We start from the raw sequence: 17572 nt of genomic DNA on the forward strand, positions 1-17572 counted from the left end.
TTAGATGAAACAGGAAGTCATCAAAGGCATTAAAAAATACTTAAAAAATTTTTATTTAGGTAAACTCTATACCCAATGTGAGGCCTGAACTCACAACCCCGAGGTTGCAAGCTCCTCTGACTGAGCCAGCCAGGTCCCCCAAGAAATACTTTTTAACTATAGGCCAAATGTAATGGGAAACACTGAAGCAGGACTCCTTAGAGGGAAACATGTAGCTTTAAACACATTGACGAGGGAACAAGAAAAGTTAAAAACTAGTAAGCGGAGTATAAGCAATTAGCTGAAGTTGTCAAAAGGATACAGAGAAAACCCAAAGAAACAAGGAGGACAGAAAGATAAAGACAGAAATCAGTAAAACAGAAAGAAAATCAATAAATATGAAGAAAGCTAAAAGATGGTTTTCTGAAAAGAGAAAGAGAATAACAAGACTTATGTCAAAGCTGATCATAAACAAGAGAAGAGATATAATAGCACAAAACATAGAAAGTGCCTATTAATAAAAAGGGGTAAGAGTTTAAAAACAATGAAAATTTATTAGGAACCACCATATGTTAATATATTTGAAAACCTAAATAAAATGAATTAAAAAAAAAAAAGCTGAAGCTGAAATTGGCAGAAGAGACCATGAAATTGAAATGGTAATCAAGCTACTCCTGGACCCCAAACCCAGGCCTGGAACTAAATAATTTTACAGTTGAAAACACGTCTAACTCACTTACAAATATACAAGTGGACCCTTGAAGAAGATGAGAGAGAATAGGGGTACTGGCCTCTGTGCAGTTGAAAATCCGCATGTATCTTTGGACTCCCCCCACAACTTAACTACTAATAGCCTACTGCTGACCAAAGCCTTATTGATCATGGTCAATTAACACATATTTCTACAATAAAGTCAGCTAGAGAAAAGAACATGTTATTAAGAAAATCCTGGGCAGCCCGGGTGGCTCAGTGGTTTAGCATCACCTTCAGCCCAGGGCATGATCCTGGAGTCCTGGGATCGAGTCCCATGTTGGGCTCCCTGCATGGAGCCTGCTTCTCCCTCCTCCTGTGTCTCTGCCTCTCTCTCTCTCTCTCTCTCCCTGCATGGAGCCTGCTTCTCCCTCTGCTTCTCTCTCTCTGTATGTCTCTCATGAATAAATAAATAAATAATCTTTAAAAAGAAAGAAAAAAGAAAGAAAATCCTAAGAGAAAATACATTTAGGTACTATACCATAGTTATTAAAAAAAATCTGCATATAAGTGGAGCTAGGCAATTGAAACCTTCATAAAATATTAGCTAATTGAATATAACTGCATACTAAAATAAGAAATCCTTGACATAACCCCCAAACCACTAATAATCCAATCAAAATGGGCAGAAGATATGCATAGACCTTTTTCTAATGACACACAGTTGACCAACAGACACATGAAAAGATGCTCAACATCACTGATTATTAGGGAAATGCAATTCAAAACCACGAGATATCACCTCACACCTGTCAGAATGGCTAGAATCAAAAGGACAAGAAATAACAAGTGTTGTTGAGGATATGGTGCTCTGCACACTGCTGCAGCCACTGTGGAAAACAGTATGGAGTAAAAAATAAAATACAGACCTACCCTATGATCTAGTAATCCCACTACTGGATTTACCCAAAGAAAATGAAAACACTAATTTGAAAAGGTATGTGCAGCCCTGTTTACTGCAGCATTATTTACTAATCAAATTATGGAAACTTATACCTACCTACTCACACACATACAATGCAGTATTACTCAGCCATAGAGAGGACTAAGATTGTACCATTTACAACAACATGGATGGATTCAGAGGGTATAATGGTAAGTAAAATAAGTCAGAGAAAATTTAAGAAACAAAACAAATGAGGGATCCCTGGGTGGCGCAGCGGTTTAGCGCCTGCCTTTGGCCCAGGGCGTGATCCTGGAGACCCGGGATCGAATCCCACATCGGGCTCCCGGTGCATGGAGCCTGCTTCTCCCTCTGCCTGTGTCTCTGCCTCTCTCTCTCTCTCTTTCTCTCTGTGACTATCATAAATAAATAAACATTAAAAAAAAAAAAAAAAAAGAAACAAAACAAATGGACAAAGAAAAAAAGAGACAAAAAAAACAGACTCTTAAATACAGAGAACTGGTGAGATGAGTGGAATGGATAAATAGAATTTCAGATTAAAAAAAAAACATCAGGTAGGTTTTTTTTTAAATGCTAACTTTAAAAAAAAACAAACCTTTAAGATTTATTTATTTATTTATTTATGATAGAGAGAGAGAGAGAGCAGAGACACGGGAGGAGGGAGAAGCAGGCTCCATGCCGGGAGCCCGACGTGGGACTCGATCCTGGGACTCCAGGATGGCGCCCTGGGCTAAAGGCAGGCGCTAAACCACTGAGCCACCCAGGGATCCCCTCAGGTAGGGTTTACGCAAAGAATGAAAGGATACTTCTGAAGGTGATGTGATCATCAAAAGGGGAGCTATTCCTTTTTCTTCTCCCCTTTGATTTACAAGTAATTGGACAACTTAAAAAAAAAAAAATGTACTTGACCACAGCATACCAGGTTATCAGGGGTGAACTGGAGCAGGAAAAACAGAGAAGGAGGGGAGTGGTCATAGAGATGGCAGGTCAGCAACACCCTTCTGGTAGGAGGTAGAGAGTGAAGGTGCTAAGTGGGGGTCCGCCACCATCCTGCAGCTTCTTCAGCTGGAGATACTACAGGGAAGTGTCTCCTCCTGCCTGCCCAGGGATTCAGGCCCATGGACTTCTGGGCTCACTCAAAGTCCAGAGTGCTAAGTACATACCTCCCCTTAGTTGGCCACAGCCCCCCACTCTATTTTTATTTACTTTTTTAGTGCACTCTGCCAAGAGAAACCAAAATACACATGCTATGGTGCCACCTTCTGGAAAACAAAAGAAAGGCTCCTAATTACCAAGGGGTTGAATGTTCAGAATCAAAGTGAACAAAACTTTGCCTAAGTAAGAAAAGGGCTCATTACATCAAATGTGATGGCAGAGACACTCTTCCTCAGACACCATGACAAATCACAGTAATTTAGTATTAAAAATAAAAACAATAACAACCCGACAATTTTCCAGCAAAAGAGTCCAAAGAACATTCTGATCTGATAAAGATTTGAAAGAGCTTTTATGAAGAAATTCAGCAAGCTACAAGGAAACTTAGAAAGACCTTGGAAATAAAATTAATGAACAGAAGAACTTCACAGAAGAAATTCTAAAAAAGAACTAAACAAATTCTGGAGTGGAAGAACTAAGTAAGATGGAGAATGTAAAAGAATGCATTGGAAATACAGCAAATCAGATGGAAAAGAGAATGTGTGAGCCAGAAGACCGAAACCTAAAAATTTATGATGCAGATGGGAGAGGTGAGAGAACGAATGTTTTAAAAAAGAAATGAAGTCCTCTGAGATTCCATGTAGAAAATAGATTTCACTGGAAAAGCTCAAGTAAGAATGATGGGTATTCCAGGAGGAGAAGAGAGGAGGACATGAACAGAGTTTTTAAATGAAATAATAGTTGAGAATGCCTTAAACCTGGACAAAGTCTATGAAGCTAGTTGAACACCTTCTTATCTCAATTCAAGAAGATCTCTCCAAGAAAACTGTATCAAAACTGTCAAAAGTCAATGATAGAGAAAAAAATTTAAAGGCAACAGGGGGGTGGGGTGGGGTGGGGTGGAGGTAGAAACCTACAAAGGATTAGGCTCTCAGATTTCTCAGCAGAAACTCTACAGGCCAGGAAAGAGTGGAATGACATGAAAAATATTCAAAGATTAAAAACTGCCAGCCAAGAATACTCTATTCTGCAAAATTATCCTAAATTTAGGTAGGAAGGAGAAATCAGGACTTTCCTAGACAGACAAAAACTGAAAAGTCTATCACCACTAGACCTGCCTCATAATAAGAAACACAGAAAGGAGCTCTTCAAGCTGAAACAGACAGAAATACATGAAACTCTGATTAAAGTGATAAATGGTCAGAATCAGAAAATTAATTTTTTCTGGAATATTGTATTAAACTCTTAATTATGGTATAAAGGTTAAAGCAAAAGAGCATTAAAAAGAACTATGGCTACTCCTTGGTGATGACATCACAGCACAAAGGAAATAATTTATGACATAAAATATCAAAGGAAGAGAAAAAGGACATAAGCTTTATAGGTGAAGATAAATTGCTGACAGCAGAGAAAGGAGTATTTTACTGAAGAGATGTTTTATGGAAACCTCATGGTCACCACAAAGCAAAGATCTAGAGCAGAGACGCAAAACATAAAAGACGAGAGACTAAGCAAATCACCATGGAAAACTACTAACTTAAAAAGCAAGCAGAAATGGGAAAAGGAAACAATGCGGAGACCAAAAAATCAGAAGAAGAAGAAGAAGAAAAAAAGAGTAGTAAATCCTGACCTATCAATAATCATCCAAGAGTTAAATGGATTGAATCCATCAGTCAAAAGGCACAGAATGGCTAGATGGAAAGAAAGCGACCCAATCATATGCTGCCTACAGGGGTCACATCTCAGCTCTAACAACACACAGGCGCAAAGTGAAAGGATGGAATACGTTATCTCTGGCAAATGGAATCCAAAAGAAGGCAAATAGAGCCATCCTTACATCAGACAAAAATAGACTTCAAGCTGAAAAGAGACAAAAAGGTCATTATGTCATGATAAAGGGGTCAATCAATACATCAGGAAGACAGAATGATTGTAAATCTGTATGCTCCAACATCCGAGCACCGAGACATATTAACAAATACCAACAGATCTTAGGGGGAGAAACAGATAACAATACAGTAATAGTAGAGGACTTCAGTACCCCAGTATCATGATGGATAGATTGCCCAGAAAGAAAATCAACAAGGAAACATGGAAATTGGTGTACACTTTAAAACAAATGGACTTCACAGACATATACAGAACACCCATCCAACAGCAGTGAACATGCACTCTTCTCAAGTGCAGGTAGCATATCCAGAGTAGATCACAGGACAGGCACAATACTAATCTTAGCAATTAAGAAACCTTAAATCATACAGCTGTGTTCTCTAACCACAATGGTATGAAAGTAGAAATCAACAAGAGGAAAGTGAGAAGATCTACAAATATGTTGAAATTTAACAACACATATCTAAGCAGTCACTGGGTTAAAATAAAAAATTATCTTGAAACAAATGAAAATGGAAATACAGCAAATCAAATATTGTGGGATGCAGCAAAAGAAGTTCTAAAAGGAAAGTTTACAGCAGTGAATGCATATATTAACAAATTAGACACATCTCAAATAATCTAATTTTATACCTCAAGGAACCAGGAAAAACAAAAAACCAACTAAGCCCAAATTTAGCAGAAGGAAGGAAATAATAAAGATCAAAATTCTCGATAAAACATTAGTGAATCAAATTCAAGAACACATTAAAAGGATTATACACTATGACCAAGTAGGACTTATCCCTGGGATGCAAGGATGGTTCAACATACACAAATCAACAAATTTATTTTTCTTTCAAGTCAACAAATTTAATCCATCACAATGAAAGATAAAAATTACACAATCATCTTGATAGATACAGAGAAAGCATTTCACAAAATACAACACCCTTTCATAATAAAAACCTTAACAGATTGGGTATAGGAGGAACATACCTCAACATAATAAAAGTCACATATGACAAACTCAGAACATTATATACTCAAGGGGATAAAATAAAAGCATATCCTGTAAGATCTGGAACAAGACAAGGATGCACACTCTCACCATTCCTATTCAGTACAGTACTGGAAATCTTTGCTAGAGCTAGAGCAATTAGGTAAGACAAAGAAATAAAAAGTATCCAAATTGGAAAGGAACAAGTAAAATTGTCACTATTTGCTGATGACATATCTTATATGTAGAAAATCCCAGAGTCAGTCCCAAAAAAAAACACTGGAGTTAATTAACAATATCAGTAGAGCAGCAGGATAAAAAATCAACACACAGGGCAGCCCCAGTGGCTCAGCGGTTTACGCTGTCTTTGGCCCAGGGGCAGATCCCAGAGACCCGGGATTGAGTCCCACATCCAGCTCCCTGCATGGAGCCTGCTTCTCCCCCTTCCCGTGTCTCTGCCTCTCTCTGTCATGAATAAATAAATAAAATTAAAAAAAAAATAGATAAATAAATAAATAAATAAAAATAAACACACAGAGATCAATTGCCTTCCTTTACACTCAGGATATACTCAAAAACAATAAAAGGCTTAGTAACAAATTTAACCAAGGAAGTGAATGGAAATCTACGAGACTTTCCTGAAAGAAACTGAAGACACAAATGAATGGGAAGACAACCCACAGTTCATTGATCTGAAAAAATTAATATTGTTATAATGGCCAAACTACCCAAAGGAATCTGCAGACATTCAATGTAATCCCTATCAAAATACTAAAGGCATTCTTCAAAGAGAGAGACAGAAGAACAAATGAATGCAAACTCTAAAAATTGTGCAGACCCAGGGAAGATCCTCAATAGTCAAAGTAATGCTGAGAAAAAAGAACAAAGCTGGAGACATCATGCTTCCAGATTTCACATTATACTACAAAGCTATCGTAATAAAAACAGTATGATATCGGCACAAAAATAGATATATTGACCAGTAAAACAGAAGGCCCAGATTTAAATCCCAGTATATATGGTCAACTAATATTTCAACTGCTATTCAACATAGGAGCCAAGAATATCCAATGGGGAAAGGACAGTCTCTTCAACCAGCAGTGCTGGGAAAATTGGAGAAACACAGTCAGAACAAGGAAATTGGACCATTATCTCACATCCCTCACAAAAATTAACTTGAAATGGATGGAACACTTAAATGTAAGATCTGAAACTATAAAACTCTTAAAAGAAAATGTAGGGGAAAAGCTCATCAACATTGGTTTTGGCACTGATTTTTTGAACACGATGCCAAAAGCTCAAGCAACAAAAGCAAAAAATCAACAAATGGGACCACATCAAAACTCAAAAGCTTCTGCATAGCAAAATTAACAAGTAACAGAATGAGGGCAGCCCCGGTGGCGCAGAGGTTTAGCACCGCCTGCAGCCCAGGGCGTGATCCTGGAGACCTGGGATCGAGTCCCGCGTCGGGCTCCCTGCATGGAGCCTGCTTCTCCCTCTGCCTGTGTCTCTGCCTCTCTTTCTCTCCCTGCATCTCTATGAATAAATAAATAAATAAAATCTTAAAACAAAACAAAACAAAACAAAAAAAACAAGTAACAGAATGAAAAAACAACCTATAGAACAGGAGAAAATGTTTGCCAGTCATCTATCAGATGAGGGGTTAATATGCAAAATACATATAGAAATCAGTCAGTAACAACACACTGATAAGCTAAAGGATAAGATCATAAAATGAAAAAAAGATATCTACTCACAATCTTGGTAAACTGGAAATAACAAGAACTTTCCTTAAGTTGGTAAAGGCTACACTTGGAGGAGAAATCTGTGAAGGATATATTCACTTAAAGATAAAGAAATGAAAGCCCATTATCATCACTATTATTTAACAAAGTATTGGAGGTCTGGCCAACCCTATTGGGAAAGACAAAGAAATAGAGGGTATTAAGGATGAGAACAAGACAGGTAAAACTGCCTGTTTGTGGATGATGAACTACATAGAGAAATTAACAGACAAATTACTAGTTTAATAAGAGTTTAATAAGCTTGCCAGAGGCAAGATCAACATATAAAAAATTTGATAACATTTCTCTACACCAATAAGCAACAACAAAATACTAAAAAATAAGTTGCCATTCACAGCATCAACAAAAACGAGATTCATCTAAGAATTAATAATATTCAACATCTGAAGTGGAGATAATTCTAAAAATTAATAAAAGCCAGAGGATTAGATGAATAAATGGAAAGATACTTCATGATCTTAAAAAGGGATGACTTCATATATAAAGACATTATTAGTCCCCACAAAAGACATTATTATTAGTTTCCACAAAATTGTTTTATTCACTTAAATGTGATCCTAATTCTACTTCTGAGTGGGATAGACCTTAGACAAGTGCTTTGAGAACAACTAGAAAAACTGAATGGAATAGATATCCTAAAGGGAATATCAACCAATGCTCCACCAATGCTCCCAAGGCAAAAGTGGCCACAGAAATTAGTTAGCTCATGGCTCTAAGATTATATCCTGGTTCTGATTCCCTAGTTCTTGTCCCAGCAACTCCAGGACATTCAGAGAAATGACTTCTGTCATCTATTCAACAAGCATTTGTCAGGACCCACCATGGGGTGGGCACTATACCAAGTATTGGGGATAAAGCAGTGACGAGGGAAGGGTCCCTTCTCTCCATGAGCTTTTAGAGATGACCCGGAGCTGTGAGAGGGATGGAAAGAAGGCCTGACCCTCAAAATGGACTGACCAATGTTCCAGTAGAATGGCATCATATGGGAACTGGAAAGAAGGTTAAAGAACACCAGGCAATCCTACCTGCAGTGCTTTTTGGGGAGCCTATCGAGGGAGATGCTTCTGTTTCCACAGGGACACTTGAAAAACCTCTTTATGCCGTCATGCCAGTGGTAGTCGTGCTGCTCACTGATGCAGGTCTCCAAAGGCTTCAAGTGGGTATAGGCGCACTGCATATAATCAATAGAAGGGTACACATTTGGTCAAGAGCTTTGAAGGAGAAACTGGCTGTTAGGAGGGTGTTCTGTTCCAGAGAACTTCTGTTTTCTTACCACCACCCAGGTAGCTATGAGCAGAGCTTATCTGTTTTCTTACCACCACCCAGGTAGCTATGAGCACCGCCTTATCTACTAGCTGTGGTGATGCCTATGATTTCTCAAGTCTTGCAGAATGATGCCACTTTTTCTTGTGTTTGACACAATTTTGGGGCAGGAATGAAGTACAATAACCTTCTGTAACATCAAGACAAAAGCACTGGGAACCTCTCAATAGCTTCATTAGGTCTGTCCTAAATTCACTCCAGTTGCTTGGTTATAGGACACCGACAGTGGGGCCTATGCAGTAGCCCTTGCATTTCCTCTTAAAAAGCCTCAGAAAAGGATGTAAGCTTATAATTACTCCTCTTTCACAGGCAGCAAAATCAAATGGAGATGATAATAATTGACTTGTAATTCTGATCCTCAGAATGACTGAATAAAATAGGAACAAAAAGCAGCACCATACTAAGAGAACCTCCCCAGTACTTCTGAAGCCCTCCCCATGCCCCCTTCCAATCATAATCACTACCCTGCTTTCTAACAGCAGAGATTCATTTGTCTGGTTTTGTATTTGGCATAAATGGAATTGTATGAGACATTTAAATGAAAGGAAGGAAGGATATGAAGGGTGAACGTCGAAACAGGTAGGTGCTGGGACAGACCATATGGTTTCTGGTAACTTTTGGTTCTGGCAGCCTCATAAAAATACAGAGCAGAGTGGTATGCCAGCTGTAGTAGGTAGAACAGATGCTCCCGCCCAAGACATACATACCCTACTCCCTAGAACCCATGAGCATTTTAGATAATGTGGCAAAGAGGGATTTTAAGATTGGGAAATGATCCTGGATTATCAGACGGGCCCAATGGAATCCTAAGGGCTCTTAAAAATGGAAGTGGAATACCATAGGGAGGCAGTCAGAGGATGTGATAAAAGGGCTGGGCCTGCCATGGCTGGCTCTGAAGATGGAGGAAGTGGCTGCAAGCCAAAGAATAATGAGTGGGATCCAGAAGCTTGGAAAGGCAAGTATATGGATTCTCCCCTAGAACCTCCAAAAGGAACACAGTCTTGGCTGACCTGGATTTTAATCCTGTGAGACCCACAGAGACTACAGAAGAGCAAAATAAAAAAGTTGTGTCTTTTAAAACAATCAAGGTGGTGGTTATTTGTTTGGGCAGCAATGGGAAACTAACACCAGCTATGTCCTTAGATTTGCCATTGTATCAGCATAAAATCTGTTAATCTGAAGTAAAACTGTTACTTATTCTGAACTTTCAAAGGCAGCCCTGCCTTTTGGGGTGACAGCTGGTTCAGGGCCATCCTCTAAATGTAAAGGAGAGGGGATCCCTGGATGGTTCAGCAGTTAAGCATCTGTCTTCGGCCCCAGGTGTGGTCCTGGAGTCCTGGGATTGAGTCGTACATCAGGCTCCCTGCATGGAGCCTGCTTCTCTCTCTGCCTGTGTCTCTGCCTCTCTCTCTGTGTCTCTCATGAATGGATAAATAAAATCTTAAATAAAAAAATAAAAAATAAATGTATGTATGTATGTATGTATGTATGTACGTATGTATGTAAAGGAGAGTCAGAGGTTTGAAAAGGAATAAAGACAGAGAAAATTGTACTTGGTAAGCTAAGCCTCTTCCTCCTCTTATGTATGCTTACAAGGAAGATTAGCCAGGCAGTATAAAATGAGTGGTAATGAAAGGATACTGTTGCAAGAACTATTTTTTGGTCCTATTTGTCAATGTTGATGGACAAGGGTATTATCATTTTTCTAATGGATTTAGTGTAAAAATTCTGCAAACACTGAAAATAATGCAATTTACACTTTGCCTTGAGATTCAATTTAGCAAGTTAAGCCCTGAGTAGAAAGGAACAATAGTAGTTGGTCATAACATGTGATGCCAAAGGAAATCATACATGTCCCAGGAATGTGAACCACGGACTATGGATGTGCTAGAAACTTGAGAAGGACAGTTAAGAATAACTTGGATCCAACGTTCAAGGCTTGCCTGCAGAACCAGGAGCTGTGGTCAAATGAGAGAAGAATCTCACTGCCACTGCTCTGCCACCAGAGCTCAGAGACCAAGTCAGCTGGCAGCCAGGTCCTTGGCTGTCGTGAACCACTTGGTTTCCAGCCTAATTAAATGACCTGTGCAGGACTCCAGTCACAAGACATGGCCCCATATCCTATATATCTCCATGTTCTGCTGAGTCACAACAGCTCAGAATAGGGCCCAGGGTTAGAACCATCTCCTCCACTCACCGTCTTGCATGTCACTACTCGACATTTCACTTCTCTGATGCTTCTCATCTTTTCTTCCATTTGTTCTTTTTTCACCAATGGCTCAAAATAGCGTTCTTGCAGCTCAGCCTCAGCCTGGAAATGACAAGGCATACAAGAGACCTTGCACCAAATCCAACTTGTACTCAGGCACCAATTCAATAATAGTAAAAACCACCAGAGACAAGCTGTTATGAGGACACCTGATAAGAACTCAAAGAACTGCAAACCAAAAGATGATCATAAGTAGACATAAGCTCTTACTTTTTCCAAGAACTGGTTTGAAGGCACCTGGTGATTTTTAAAACACGAAATACAAACTTAAATACTAACATTATTAACAGCGTCATCACATTGAGTGTGTGCACCAGAAGGGAATTATTTCTCCTGTGCCCGTATAGACTCAAGCTATGGAAGGTATTCAGTGCCTCTCCACTTATGACAGCCGAGTCTATTTGATACTATTTTCTAGACCGAGCACTTGGCAGGAGCCATCCTTGGGTGAGGGAAGAGATATTCAGAGCTCGGGAGTTAGTGCAGCTGCACAAGGCCCAAGGCTTCTGGTGGATGCAAAGACCAGGAGCTCAATTCTGCAACCTCTCAGGGATGGCCTCGGCACCTCTTCGGGCCAAGTTTCTGGTCTGGTAGAGTGGTAGGATACACAACTGTCTGATTAGTCAGTAGTTTTATCAAAAGCACAACATTCAGAGCAGAGCATTCAGAGTACTGGCACTAATGGAGACACCGTAAAAATTGGTGGGAGCCCTTGTTTTGTTATCCCAATGATTGCTACCCCTCCCTGCTACTCGCAGGGACCAGGGAAACTGCACCCGCAATGCACCAAACAGTCCCTTGATATGAAAGGATTCATTTGACTGTTTTAGAAGGTACCCATGTGGATGAAAAACCCCATTATAACTCTCAAAACTAACTGCTTTATATACGACCCTACAACATTTGTGCATCATTCAAATATACATTGAATATACCAAGAGCACACTAGGCAACTCGTGTATATAGAGGGACAACCATAGTTTGGTGTGTTCAAAAGGTTCCCTGGAGTATTTATTGTTAAAAAAAAAAAAAAAAAATCACACTGTCAGAGAAACAGACCCATGGTATTTAAGTAACCAAAAAAACCCACACCTAAGGCTTCATTTCTATTTGTCTTATTTACGTTTATAACCCAACCCTCTGACAACTTTCTTATTTCTTCTGGGATAGTTGTGCCTACATGTTTATGTAATCAAATATATATTTTTAATACAAATATTTCCTTTTCTCATTTTTACATTACACATAGGATATGGATACCCTTTTTTGGGAAAAGCTTATTTATTTATTTGAGAGAGACAGAGTGAGAGGGTAAGAGTGGAGGAGGGGAGCCAGAGGGAGAAGCAGATTCCCCGCTGAGCAGGGAGCCCAATTCGGTGCTCAATCCCAGCCTGGGATCATGACTTAAGCCAAAGGCAGATACTTAACCTACTGAGCCACTCAGGTACCCCTATACTGATATTCAAAAGAACAGCTATAGTGGCAAACCACTGAAAGATAAATTCAAAGCTATACCTAGAAAGCAACATTTTTATAACATCGATGTCTATTAAAATTAAGATAAATGATATTCTTCACAAGGACAGAGGCAAAGCTAAATTCTATCAAGAATGTTCCTGTTCCTTGAAGTCAACTCAGACAAAACTATGTCTTGGCTGAGGTCGAAGAAATATTCTTCTTAGTCCCATGACAAAGTGCGAGTCTGAAGGGCAGCACTATCATTTTTGACCTTTTTTTGGCTTTTACCTCTTTGAGTATTCCTGTGTGCTTTGATTTTGCTTTTAGAATTTTCTGAAATTCTTCAGATTCCAGGTAGGTAAGTTGTTCTCTCCTTTTTTTCCTGGCAGGCTCCAACTCATCTTCAGCTAGAGCAGAAAGGAAACAGTAGCCGTCACTGAGAAATTTCAGGAAGCCAAGGAGCCTCATGGACTCAGCTTCTTCCTGTTCTCTCCATCTCTGACAACAAGGCCCTTCAAATTTAATTTACCCCAATCGGTACCAGCAGAGAAAAACTCTTGAGGAGTGAGCTGACAAGTAGGCCCTAGCATATGGGGAATGGCAGATTTAACCACTGGATTAGAATCTCTTCCATTCTTAAGACAGGAACAGACTATGATGATAAGTAATGTCAAGAAAACTCCTTTTTACAAACCGATAATAAAATGTCACCGCCAACTTCATAGTTTTTAAAATAAAAATAGCAATTTGGAAACAAATTCTACTTCTTTCAAAGTAAATCTTTATACTAATATATCTCTGTACAAAGATCTAATAAGTAATCATTTTCTTATTTATTTTTAAGATTTTATTTATTTATTCATGAGAACACACAGAGAGGCAGAGACATAGGTAGAGGAAGAAGCAGCATCCCTGTGGGGAGCCGGATGTGGTACTCGATCCCTGGACCCCAGGATTATGTCCTGAGCTGAAGGGAGATGCTCAACCACGGAGCCACTCAGGCGTCCCAAGTAATCTTTTCCTTAAGCTTTTAGATTGTGTATAATTTCACTTCAACTTAATGTGATCATTGAAAATGGTGCCCCAGTGGCACTAGCGGTTTAGCTCCGCCTTCAGCCCAGGGTGTGATCCTGGAGACCAGGGATCGAGTCCCACATCAGGCTCCCTACATGGAGCCTGCTTCTTCCTCTACCTGTGTCTTTGCCTCTCTCTTTCTCTCGGTCTCAAATAAATAAATAAATAAACTAATTAAAAAAAAAAAAAAGGTCAATTCCAGTTGCAGAAATTCTATTTAGGTACTGTAATAGAGGCAAATTTAAGTAAAACAAAAACTTCTGGTATCAGGGATGCTGGTTATGGTTTAGAACATCTTACAGATGGCGGCGGCCTTCCCACTGCTAACTCTAAAACCCACAGTACCTTCAGGAGAAAAGTTGTGGTTCTTTTCTACACGGTCCTTCACTCCTAGGACATCCTGGGGGTCCTTTTGCTTCTTTTTAATGCTGTTTGGGTCTGTTTTTGTCAGAATCTGGCCTTTTGCTCTTAATTTGGTTATAGCAGCTAACTAGAAAAAAGATAAAAAATCTTAATGAGACAGTTATCTAAAGCCCTGTACCCCTTTTCTAGTTATTAACGAGTGAATTCTATTCTCAAATATAAATTAGCAAAATATATCTTCTCTTTATAACATTACCCAGTTATTAAAATTTTAAAGTATGGGATCCCTGGGTGGCGCAGCGGTTTGGCGCTTGCCTTTGGCCCAGGGCGCGATCCTGGAGACCCGGGATCGAGTCCCACGTTGGGCTCCCGGTGCATGGAGCCTGCTTCTCCCTCTGCCTGTGTCTCTGCCTCTCTCTCTCTCTGTGTGTGTGACTATCATAAATAAATAAAAATTAATAAAAAAAATTTTTTTAAAGTATGGAGACAGCTCTATAAGCTAATAAAGTTTCAGCTTACTTAAATACCAAGTTTAAAATCATTACACTAAAAAAAAATAAAAATAAAAAAAAATAAAATCATTACACTACAGCCTTCAGGAACCATAGAGGAACCACATAAACACTGTGGAAGTTTGTTTTACAATCAGACAGAATCAGGATAAGATTCTAGCTCTGCTACTTACTAGTTTGTAACCTTATGTAAATTACTTAATTTTTCAGCCTCAGGTTTTACATTTATAAAATGGAGATGATAGTGTTTAGTAGGCTGTGCAGATGAGAGAATGTGGGCAAAGCACGAATCTATACAGACTAAACAGCATGTGTGTATATACCACAAGCACATGTCCAATCGTTTTGTTTTACAGGGCTTTTTGTTTTTCTACACCTGTGGTGGGGCTTGGACTCATGACCCAAGATCACAGGTGCTCTTATCACTATCATTACTGCAGGTGCAGCTCTGGCTTATGACTAGCCTTTGCCCTTCAAGTGGTGATAGTGGCTAACTAGGACAAAGAGAAGACAGGCTCTTACTGGGGCTCGGGTTGACTCACGAAGTGTTTGAAAAGTGGGGCTCTGAGCATGGCAATCAGAGCAACTTAGCTCCTGTGTAAGATTTCTTTCAAAGAAGGATTCTGTAAATCACCATTTTACAGTCTTGTGTTAATAATTCCCAGAATTTGCTTCCCTCAGGCCAGCCAGAGTTTAGACCATCTCCCTCAGCCTCACAAGGAACAGTGTTGAGAATGGGTAACGTTCTTGGATTGAACCAGTGGCATTATGTTGATGCCATTATCACTTGATATTCCTTTCACTCTAATTTTCATGATCAATAAATATCTATTACTCTCTTTCAACTCCAGCTACAGCCTACAGAATGCAAATTCAAATGTTAAAAAAAATTGATGCCACTCACCTTTTTGGCTTCTGCTAAAGCACTCAGTTTTGGTCTTGGTGGTGGTGACTCATCAAAAAAGAGAACGTCATCTCCTTCTGAGATGCCTCGCCCCAGCTTGGGCATCTGTGTGGCTGGTGCTCCTTCCAGGCTGGGCAACACAGCCGCCGTTTGCAGAGACTGGGAAGGGACCCGTTGAGAAGAGGGTGTCACGGCTGGGCTCTTGATCCCACTTGAGCTTTGGAGAAATCTTTAAAGAAATACATAGTCACAAAATATGCTGACTGGGACACTGTAGATAGGCCACCAGCTGGTAAGTAGTCACTAGTAAAATAGCTGCTCCTCCATGGTCAAGACCAGCACACACTGAGAATGTGCGGGCTTTCCTAACTCTGGTAACTGACTATTCATTGCATAAGCTCTTGTTGTTTTAGCAATTTAGAACTGATTTTTGCCAACTGGCTTTCTTGTGGGTGCCTCTCAACAGAACATAGCCCTGAAGGTGAGATGTGTGCTGTATTCCCAGCTCTCTGGTTAGCTGGGACCTTCAGAAACTCATGGAAGGTCTCATTTTAGTTTACTGGGAAAAGGTAACACACAGGATATATGTGAAAATCCTTCACAGAAAGACATAATTCACATGGTGACTTATTTTGTAAGCAGTCAAAAGGGCTAATGAAAAACAACAGGTGCCACAAATTATGTAGTCCAGAACTCTCATTTTACAGATGAAGGAATTGAGGGCCAAGATCCTACTGCTTGTAAGTGACAGGCTGATGACTAGTTCCAGAGATATTCCATCAGCACCTCAAACTCACCTGCCTGAAGCCAAATCTATGCTCTGGATTTTTCCAAAGAATTTCCTGGTAGCTTAAAGTGGACTTTCCTATTTATTGAACCATCTACCTTTCAGTGGCCCAGATCTGGGGCAGCCTAACTGTTTTAACTAGGGCAGAACAGGTATGAATGAGTCCAAACCTGACTCCATCACCAACCAGCTCTCTGGCACTCAGTTACATCACTCATAAAACAAGGATAACAGCATCTCACAGACTATGGTAAGGACTAAAAGAGACACCGTTGATTTGATGTATAGCATGTGCTCCATACCTGTTAAGCATCTCTAAACTGATACTCTTATCACTATTCTGATAACTTGAGTTTAAGAATCTTTGATTCATTTACCTTCTGCACCATTTTCCACTTGTTTCTGCCTCTAAAATGACTCTCCACTTTCACTGCCTCACTTTTATCATTTACGTGAACAACTGTAAAATCTATTTACTGGCTTAGCCTGTACTTAAAAAAACTGTGGTAGAACTAAAAAATGAGAGATAGAGGTCAACATGTGCTTTTCCCTTTCACAATACCCTTTTTAAGCGTTCCTTCTTTCCCTTCTAACCCGGGGTGTTGGGGTGTTAATTACTATAACTTGTACCACCTGGTCTCAAATTCACCAGCGTGAGTCAGAGATACAGAACCCGAAAGGCTGTGTTCTTAGGTTATGTTAAAATTGCTTTGGAACTTTCAAAGTTAAAAAGCTATCCAAGCATCTAAAAATTTAAAGCCACATTTTGGAAATCCATTAAGACGTTCTGAGGATCCCAGAGATAAACTATCTAAATAGGAAATATTAAACCCATTATTCTTACCGTTTTTGTATTTCTTCTGACCTCTTCTTCCTCATCTCCAGCATGTGCTGCTTCTGCTGCTTTAAGAGGGCTGATGCTGAGACAGACTGGAAAGCAGGTTTCGGGCTTCCTGTTATCCCTGAAACACAAGCCACAGACTGAGGGGCTCCGAAGGGCTGTGGGAACGCAGGCGTGGGCACAGGAGCAGGGGCAGGCTGACTCTACCTGGTAACCTGGCTTTGGCTAAATGTTGTTTTAAGTTTCTGGCTCCAAATGTAGGCAAGTCCATCAGTTCCTTGAATTCCTCAGAGCAAGACAAGCTCTTCTGGGGTATTCCTGGAATATACAAACATCAGCTTTAGAGGACTCAAAGTTCCAACAGTTTGAGATTATATGATGTTACTTTTAAAACTCTGCATTCAGGGGCAGCCTGGGTGGCTCAGCAGTTTAGCACCGCCTTCAGCCCAGGGCCTGATCCTGGAGACCCAGGATCGAGTCCCATGTCGGTCTCCCTGCCTGGAGCCTGCTTCTCCCTCTGCCTGTGTCTCTACCTCTCTCTCTCTCTGTCTCTCATGAATAAATAAATAATTAAATAAA

At 39.8% G+C, this 17572-nt stretch overlaps 1 protein-coding gene across 16 annotated transcripts in view; it reads right to left on the bottom strand.

Moving 5' to 3' along the window:
* Nucleotides 1–17572, bottom strand: part of MCM10 (minichromosome maintenance 10 replication initiation factor) — a 137763-nt gene that overhangs the window by 101498 nt on the left and 18693 nt on the right. For 15 of the 16 annotated variants that reach the window (XM_049100699.1, XM_049100698.1, XM_049100693.1 and 12 more), the window contains 7 exons: nt 17201–17311; nt 16997–17114; nt 15366–15594; nt 13932–14076; nt 12801–12919; nt 10983–11096; nt 8488–8633 (listed from right to left, as the gene is read on the bottom strand). In XM_049100699.1, coding sequence (XP_048956656.1) covers nt 8488–8633; nt 10983–11096; nt 12801–12919; nt 13932–14076; nt 15366–15594; nt 16997–17114; nt 17201–17311 — 982 coding nt within the window. Of the gene's footprint in view, nt 1–8487; nt 8634–10982; nt 11097–12800; nt 12920–13931; nt 14077–14181; nt 14385–15365; nt 15595–16996; nt 17115–17200; nt 17312–17572 lie in introns of those variants that run through there. The other variant, XM_049100728.1, reaches the window with a different exon arrangement.

The sequence above is a fragment of the Canis lupus genome, chromosome 2 (genome assembly GCF_003254725.2).
Source record: "Canis lupus dingo isolate Sandy chromosome 2, ASM325472v2, whole genome shotgun sequence".
In the NCBI taxonomy this organism is placed as follows: domain Eukaryota; kingdom Metazoa; phylum Chordata; class Mammalia; order Carnivora; family Canidae; genus Canis; species Canis lupus.